This window comes from Saccostrea cucullata, unplaced genomic scaffold (genome assembly GCF_032062105.1).
Source record: "Saccostrea cucullata isolate Sc308-1 unplaced genomic scaffold, CSIRO_AGI_Scuc_v1 ctg723, whole genome shotgun sequence".
Classification (NCBI taxonomy): Eukaryota; Metazoa; Mollusca; class Bivalvia; order Ostreida; family Ostreidae; genus Saccostrea; species Saccostrea cuccullata.
Window position 1 is genome coordinate 73,165 of NW_026931883.1, and position 9,234 is coordinate 82,398.

The window sequence follows — 9,234 nt, forward strand, 5'->3', positions numbered from 1 at the left end:
TAGGAAAATTATTTAAAAATCTTCTTCTCAAGAACAGCAAAGCCATAATTGCTCATATTTATATGGAAGCATCCCAAGGTAGTGTAGATTTAAATTTGTTAAAATCATGACCCCGGGGGTAGGGCGGGGCCACAATGGCCGACCAAAGTTTTATATAGAAATATATAGGAAAATTCTTTAAAAATCTTCTTCTCAAGAATAGCAAAGCCATAATTGCTCATATTTATATGGAAGCATCCTCAGGTAGTGTAGATTCAAATTTGTTCAAATCATGACCCCCGGGGCTAGGGCGGGGCCAAACTTTTGGATTCAAACTTTTCAATAGTAAACCAATTACTACTTTTTCCTAGCCACAATGCTCGGGTGAGCGATGTGGCCCATGGGCCTCTTGTTATGGCATTCAATTTGAAATGATCACTTGAAAAAAAGTAATTCTGATGCCAATAGAAGTTTACTTTTAATTTATATTACTTCAAGGAAAATGCCAAGGACACTTTTTCGAAGGGTAATTTCACTCATGAAAAGATCTTTGCCCTAAACATCAGACTTGGCATGATATATTCAAATCTTCAAGTCATCATTATGTTGTTTGCTAAACGATGCATGACTGCATACATTGATCAATTCATAAGTGCATAAGAATATCACCCCCATTAATTTTTCTGATTTTACACCAATCTGTATGAGATTTTGATTACATCAATACATGTACATGTAGTATTTATCTTGTATATATAGTTAGGTTTCAAGAAATAATACAGACTGTTGTCAAGTTGTTAAAATTTGTTGATTATTCTGTCTTTATCATTACTTAAAGAAATTATATAGTAAATTAAGAAACTCGGGAAAGAGTCCAACTATATTGTCCCTTGATAATGGGAAGGATTGAAGGCTAGTTTTCCAGGTTTTTCACAATATTGAGAGACAACAGTTTGACTGTTCCCCTCGTAGTCATGATAAAAATGTACACTATTCAATCACATTGTTATTTTCAGAAGATTGATAGTTATTTGGTAAAAAAAAAAAAAAAAAAAAATCAAGAGAAAAAAAATTATGAATTTTGGTGATACATTAAGTTGCATAAAATTTTCACTAAAACAAAAATCTGTGAAAGGGAAATTTTTTGCAAGCAAGTTATTTATACAGCATTAATTTTGTTAAATCTGGAGTGTGTCTCTAACATGCACTTATTGGTCTGTGAAAGTTTAGAATCATCTAATTGTATCCTGCTTAAATGAGCTATTCCAGATATGTGTATTTGTTGTTGATATTTTAAAACCAATCATGATATATACTTTTCTTGTGATATAAATTATCAAATTGAAGTTACCAGTTACAGCTTATTGGTATCTTTTTCAAATGTTTTAGAAAAGGGACGGGAAACGTAAGGGAAACAGAGATACATGTATATCGTAATTTTGTAATGTTTCTTATTTATTAATGTCAGCATAATGCTTTCTAACTTAAATTTCCAGGTGAATTTGTCATAGATATTTTATTTCCCAGACAGTTAAATATTTCAAACATTATATATGCATGATGACATGTGATTGGTCATTGAATTGTCATAAAATATCCCATTTTTGAAATGCTTGTTTATGTAGGGTCATGTAAATTTTATATTTTTATAAAAACAAATCATGTTGTATGTATTGTTTCTACATATATGTTTTGTTTCTGTTTTGGCTTGGTTGGTGAGTTTTCTAATTGTGTAAAAATGAAAACCAAGAGAATTTATTCTGACCATAATGCGTACCATATAACTAGGTAAAGGCTAACAGGGTATATTATTATCAAATTAAAACCCCTTTTTTTAATGCATCCATTTAATACCTTTTGGCCATTTGTACTAATACTTTTCGAATAAGATATACATAATTATTGATTAATTTTAATTAATGTAATTTTTGCAATATTTTGGCATAGTATTTCTTTTATATACAAGTACATTAACTGCGTAGTGCATACTATGGATTTTTTTTTCTCTGCAATAAGAAAAAAAAAAACATATTCACATACAAAATTTTATTTTCATACTGTAGACCCGAATTATTCATTTAGGTAAATAAGACATGATAAAATAAGAATTTGCATAATTTAGTAAACTTTTACCAGTAGTTGAAAAGATTTTGACTTTATTAACAATAACAAAAGATTTTTTCCTATGAGGTAGACATTAACAGTTGTGCAGTTTCCAGAAGCTAGTAAAATCTCAGGGCTAGTACTAGTATATCAATGTATTTGTTAGAGCAAGTGAATATATCTGGTGGAACATATATTCTATCTATTACAGTAGATTAACATTTGATTTTCTTCAATGATGCTCATTTTGCTTCAGGAATCTACCACTACATGTAGCTGTTCTAGAAAGGGCAGTCCATATCAACATTAATTCATCCAATGTACACTGTTTCTAGTAAATCTGATATTTTTTTAAATATTCAATTTCCAAACGACCCCCTTTGTCTGATTTTGTCTAATGTTTTATATGGCATTAGATGTTTTGATTTACATAGCTTATTTAAATACATACAGAATAAATTACAAAATATACATACTGTACGCTCCTCCTGTACAAGATACCATAATTTTGTTTCCTGGAAACCAACTTTTTCATTATTAAATCTAAGGGATCTTCTGGAAATTCTTAAGATGTATTCTTGTAATATTTCCAATAATTTTGGAAATTTTAATCATCATTCATTCAATGTTCCAGTCATAGTTATTGAGGTACAATGTATTGATAGAGGTACACTTAGAAAAAAATAATATTGGTTACTATATTTTTTTCTTAATCTGAACAAAAAAGATTTACATTCAGACAAGTACAAATGTGAATTGAATGGCTAGTGGTTCTGAAAAAAAATTATGCCTATATCTTTGTTTCTAACATTTTTATACAAAAAAAAATATATAAACTTAAAAATTGGAAAAAGGAGGATTTATATTTCAGGCACAATTACAATACCACTACTTGTTTAACTTGATGAAAACAAGTGATTTTCCTCTGTACAATGTATATCAATCATTAATTGTTTTAAAAGAAATATAGTTTTGAGATGCTGATACATGTATATGTGTGAAAATTAATGGATGTTTGTTTCATGTGATATGCTTGAGATTCGACAATTAAGTGCAATTTTCATTTTATTGTCACATTTGTATGAATGAATAAACCATTCTAGTCACCTCTTACTAGATTGTCATTTTGTGTACTTGGTAGTAAATTTGTTCTTGATAAATAATTACGACAATTTTTTTTTATTCCATCATAAAGAGGATTTCAGCCCTTTAATTTTTTTAGGCTGGGGGGGGGGTATTTTCATTGTATTTGTGGAAAGAAGAGACTTCAGAATTCACAACCCCAAAAAGTTGGGATCAGCCATATTGAAAACAATGCCACTTGCCTAAATTAGTATGTCTATGAAAAACAAAACAGAAGAAATGTATACATAAGTTGAACAGTAATTAAAAAAAAATCCATTGATGACTGAGAATACAGTTTATTAAAATAAAATATAGAATATATACATATATATATATACAAAGTGCTGTTAAAATTAGGATTTTAACATCCTTCACTACTTTCAAGCCTATGCTTGTGAAATGTGATTAAAATCCAATTTCTCAATTAAATAGCTTTGACTCTTGAGCTTTTAAAGCGTGTACATGTACTCTGAAATCAGCAATTTTCGTGGGGGTTTAATTTTCGTTGTTTTGGAGGTAAGGAGAGACCAACGAATTTATGACCACCACGAAACGTAAAATTTAACATTACTACTAAAACGTTATCCATCCTAGAAATCAAGTCCCCACAAAACAAGATTGTATCAAACCTCGAAAAATACCCGATATTTGACCCCACGAAAATATGTGATTTTACAGTATTTCAAGCCGTTGAGCTGTTTCCTCCTTCCTCTCCGTCACCTTCCAGGGATACATATAAATGTCCTTTAAGAGACGCCTCTTTATCGTCTCGATTGATGTTAATATAGCCAGTTTCCTCTGCCGTTGACACTGTTACAAAATTGTCAAAAAAGCAATTCTGATTACTTTAATTTACAAAGTGATTTATTATTATATTAATCCTTGCTCTTTGTTAATCTAGAGCTCATACATACCCCGTACACATACGCTTGCGTGCACACACGCACATGCACACTCACCCATACATACCGGTTAATATCCTCTCTATCTATTTTATATCAGGTTAATATATCATTTCTTACTCGATAAATCTTTTGACCCTATGTATCCGCTGTCACCTTGGTCCGTGTTTTGCCCTATTTAAATAGGAGTCAGAATTTTAAATAAATTTCATTTGAAAATGATGATAAATGGAGAACTGTCTCATTGAAATAACATAAATAACAAGTAAATAAATGCATTTATCTTTCGTCATTTACAGAATGACATGCCCGGGAGCGCCTATGTTCAGTCCTTGAAACTTTTATAAAAGCATGAATAACTTACTTCCTTTGGACCTACTTGATCTCATTTCTATGGGATTTTCTCCATCTGTACAACAAACAAGACATGTATATGAATATCATTACAGTATCTCATACATGACGTATTTTAAAATTTATGGTTTTTTCAAATTTTACTTGTAATTTCCGATTGGAATATTGTTGACTTTTGAATATATCTAATCAATACTTAAATGGAAAAAAAAAATCGTAATGACACTATTTTCTGTTCTCTGTTTTATAAAGCCAAACTAAGTCAGCGTGGGATCGTTTGCTCGCAGAATAATGTTGTTAAGACATATATGACAGAACAGGGAATTTTATTTTAGAGAGCAAAAAAAGGTTAAGCTCACTAAATGATACCCCCACCTCCCAAATGGTTATAATGGCAATTAAAGTCCATATTTTGCTCTCTAAAATAAAATTCCCTGTTCTGTCATATATGTCTCAACAACATTATTCTGCGTGCTATAGCAGTAACGAAATATAGGGAATTACTTTCTACATATAGTTTCTGAGAACTTTGGGAATGCATGTTGAGTCGATTGCAGTATATGAATAAAATGCAACAATTAACCTCTCATTTCTTAGAACCCCAAAACACAAGTCTCTTCTAAAATTGATAAAAATATTGTTTCAACATACATTGGCAGTTGCAAATCTCTTGGTCGATGTCCACTTCCTTACTTAAAAGATTACTCTGTATCTTGTTTATTTCTTCTTTAAGGCCTTTGCATTCGCCAGCGAGTCCATTCTTACATGTCTGACATGGCCGTATATCTTCACCCTTGTATTTACTATCATCTATCTCGTCATTGTAAGCCCTCAATGCTTTCCTCGTCTCCGACATGCATTTGCGAACATTTCTCCCATCAAAGCTGACGTTGTTGAAATCATTGTCTTGGTATCCTAAAGATTAAAAAGACCGAAGATGTAAAAGATGAAGACATCAAACAGAACTTTATCGATATCAAAAAACTCTACAAACAATAAATTTGTAAATATATAGGGCATATAACACGAACCCCCGAAAATTCTAGAGGTGGGATCAAGTGACTAGGAGTAAGCATCCCTTGTTGATCGGTCACACCTGCACACCTACATATTGATTAGAAAGATAGAATACTCCGCAGTCAAATCTGGTATATAATATAAATATAATCTTTGACGAATACCAATTTTATCAAAGTGAATATTTTTTTGGATTTGGATATAAATTTGAAATAAACCAAGCAAATAATAAAAAAAAAGCGGTCCCCCGCTTTCGGTGTAGTGGTGGATGGGTGCCATTATTTATGGCATATTGTGTCAACTATGTACGCCCTATCATATGTGATACAAAACTTATCACCAAAGTTAATTTTTTTGAAAATTAGGTCAAATATGAAGGTCAAGGGGTAATAAAATTATCATGCTGGGAAACATCTTCTTACAGGCAATGAACATTTCAAACGTGAAAGCCTCATCTCTTCTCTTTCAAAAGTTATAAGTCAAGATACCATTTTTGAAAAGTAGAATAAATTATAAAGTCAAGGTCACGGTGTCAAAAATCATAGTGTATTTAGAAAGGTCCTCTCACAGGTAATAATATGCATGCCTAATATGAAAGCTCTGTCTCCTCTTAGGTCAAATTTCCAGGTCAAGTGAACAGGGTCAACTAGTACAGTGTAATTAGAAATGTCTTGTCAAAGGTAATACAAATGTCTAATATGAAATCCCTACCTTTTTTTTCTTTCAACAGTAATGGCCAATTCAGTAATGTTAAAATTTAGTAGGTCAAACTTTAAGGTCAAGGTCAATGGGTCAAAAACATGGCATATATGAAAAGGTCTAGTCACGATGTAACTAGAGTAAAGACTGAGTAATGCGCTTGTGAAAGTATAATTAATCTCCCCTTGCTTTCACAAAAGCAGGGGACATTAGAAATGAAATTGTTGGTGTTTTTTTTCATATATTTTAATCTGTATATTTATTTATTCATATACATGTATATTTTTGAACACTTACCAACTGACTTTGATTGACAATTGCATTTGACGTATTGAAAATTACTGCTGTCCTCAAATAGGTTTCCAAATCTAATGATCTCTTTATCCAGTTCAGCAGATTCACGTTTGATGCAATGTGAGCAAAGAATACAGGGTAATAAGGATTTTTCGCCAAGTTTTCCATCCGTTAATTTATTGTTAAACGCACGGACATTTTTCCTTGTGCGTGTTATATTATTTTTCACCTCACACGCAGTTATCTTTCTATCTTCTTCCGAAACGCTCATTTCCTAATAATAAAGGTATGAACTAAATATATTACATATTTAAGGAATCACTGTTTAGTTAGTATAGTATGCCAGGGCATCGCCCGTTATGCAGAAATTATCCCATGTTTCCCACTATTGTTGATGTCCCTAGCATATATTTAAACAATAAAATGCTTTCTTTGTTTGTTGTTACTGGAATGAACGGAAGCAGCTGTTGCAGAAAAAATACATAACCCGCGTAAGCGGGTTATGTTAATTTTTTCTGCAATAGCTGCGACCGTTCATTCCAGTAACAACAAACAAAGACAGCATTTTATTGTTTATATTTATATCTGTTTAAATAATCAATCAAAGTAGGATTAAAAAGATTAATTATTGTATTAATGATGCGAACGTCTTTATACGTTTCATTGATGGAACAGCCACTGATTAAGAAATCTGTACAGGCGACCTGCCTACTGTAGTTTATGCAGTGATGAACGCAATGGGGTTACTTAAGAAATAAAGGAGAAAATATTCAGTGGATGTAAATATACTATACTAACTAGACAGTGATTCCTTATATTTTCATTTCATTGTGAAATAAAATTGTACAGATTTAGACTTTAAAAATGCAGCCATAGATTTAAATTACACAAGGACTCCCATCTCAATTTCAATTGTCCTCACCCACTGACGACGAACACAACGGCAGCAGCAGGAGATTTCCATGCATATTTGTGCTCCTTAGTGTCAGACTCAGAAACAGATGCGCACAGTTTCTGTAGGGCTAATTTGTATCCTGCAGGGCTGACATGGTTTTCATAATACTCTCTTTGTAAATTAAACATTAATATTTTACATTTCTAATTGTTTTTTTCTCTGTGATTAGGTGTGTTGATTTTTTGATAAATTAATGCACCCGAATGTGAATGTGTCCTTCGCTTATAAGTATACTGAAGTTGTACCACTGCTCCTTGACCTCAACACAATAAGGTTCATGTATTTGATTTGTGGTTGGTAGTTCTTGAAAAAAATATATCTGTCTAAATATTTTCATTTCTATTTGTTTGTTTTCTCTGTGATGACTCTTTGAAAGTTAGTTAAGTTGATTATCATTCCACCGGAATGTAAATTTTGCCAAGCGATAGGACAGGAGCGAAGGAGTCCTTATATGCAGTAAATCTCGTGCGGCTGTCTTTGTGTTTGACGTCAGTGGGCGGGGACCATTGAAATTAATTGGCATGCGAAGCTCGTGATGCATAAATTATCGGGGGACGTTTCCAACTACTAGTATCTTTGATGCTCTGGCATATTCTACTAACTAGACAATGATTCCTTTAAATAAGAAGACATAGTCTCTGATCATGCTTCAAGCCGTAGTAGATTTTCAATGTGAAAGGAAGCTTCCTGTTGCATGTTGTTATTTCTGGTCCATTCTTTTACATTTTTACTCCTAGTACAGTATTGACCCTTTTATTATCGAAAGAATTTCCTTAAGATTCTAAAATCGACTTCTTTCTTTTCAAATTTTGTTCATTACAGTTAGTAAGATTACTGCAGTTTTCTGTGTGTGTTCAATTATTGTGGATAAATCAAGATTAAATCAAGATTATTCGTTATTGCTATCCAAAAGTTAAACTTTATGTCAATTTCTATAGTTTCTTTTAGGATAAAGGCACTGAGAAAGTAATCTTAGATTCGAAGGCACTAGATGAGTGCCTCTTTGATTGTTTAAAAAAGCTTTAAAACCATAGTGTTCGGGGTGGCAGCCATCTTGGATTTTTAAATGGGGTCCACATTCAGCACAAACATCTACTATTTTTCTATGTCTGCAGACTGCCGAGAGTTAAAAGATCTATATATATAAAAAAAAACTTTTTGTATCTTTTAATGTCCATTCCTAATAATCAATTGTTGTAATACTAGTAACAAGAGGATGAATTAATGCATTGGGATATTTCTGATCAATAAACAACAAACTTTATATACATACTAAACAACACATCACAATACAATAAAAGAACAATTCTCTATATAAATCTCACAACAAAACTCACCTTCTTGTTTTTGACAATGACCGTAAAAATACATGAAATATTTTTGTTCTAAAACACTTCCTTTTACAATCTAAATTTAAATTTGGAAAACCCTGGCTATTGGACATTTTCGGTTTGGTTTACTTCTACATCTATCAGCTACTCATGTTGTGCAAAAATGAATTAAACAACTATAAATACAAACAAATGATTTACTCGTAATTTAATCAACCAAAAATGGTTCTTGGAAACATTCGATATTGCATTTTTTGAAATGGTCAAAAGCAAAAAGAATTCCATAAACTATCATATGTTACTTTAGGTCAAAATACCAAAACCCTAAGACCTGTATACATGAGCCACAGTATTTTTGACCCCTTGAAAATTAATATGGCAAGTAGTTTATTAAGCATTCAGTTTAGAGTATTAAGACTCCAGTTTAAACCCTAGCTCGAAAGAGAAATTTGGCGTATGGCTCCAATAAAGTGTG

The 9,234-nt window shown here is 31.8% G+C and overlaps 1 protein-coding gene across 1 annotated transcript; it reads right to left on the reverse strand.

Moving 5' to 3' along the window:
- Window positions 1-3,487: 3,487 nt before the first annotated feature.
- LOC134233891 (uncharacterized) lies at window positions 3,488-8,884 on the reverse strand. The gene is made up of 6 exons (XM_062715942.1): window positions 8,766-8,884; window positions 6,477-6,747; window positions 5,115-5,378; window positions 4,474-4,518; window positions 4,230-4,283; window positions 3,488-4,017 (listed from the first exon to the last, which is right to left on the reverse strand). The coding sequence occupies exons 2-6, from the start codon at window positions 6,742-6,744 to the stop codon at window positions 3,890-3,892; spliced, it is 759 nt and encodes a 252-aa protein (XP_062571926.1). The 5' UTR covers window positions 6,745-6,747; window positions 8,766-8,884; the 3' UTR covers window positions 3,488-3,889.
- Between the last annotated feature and the right edge of the window lie 350 nt (window positions 8,885-9,234).

Excerpts from the sequence above, each read along its gene's own strand:
- LOC134233891 (XM_062715942.1), bottom strand. The coding sequence starts at position 6,744 with ATGAGCGTTTCGGAAGAAGATAGAAAGATAACTGCGTGTGAGGTGAAA. Across the intron at positions 4,519-5,114 it reads AGAGATTTGCAACTGCCAAT|ATGGAGAAAATCCCATAGAA; the intron begins GTATGTTGAAAC and ends TTTGTTGTACAG. Across the intron at positions 4,284-4,473 it reads ATCAAGTAGGTCCAAAGGAA|GGCAAAACACGGACCAAGGT; the intron begins GTAAGTTATTCA and ends CTATTTAAATAG.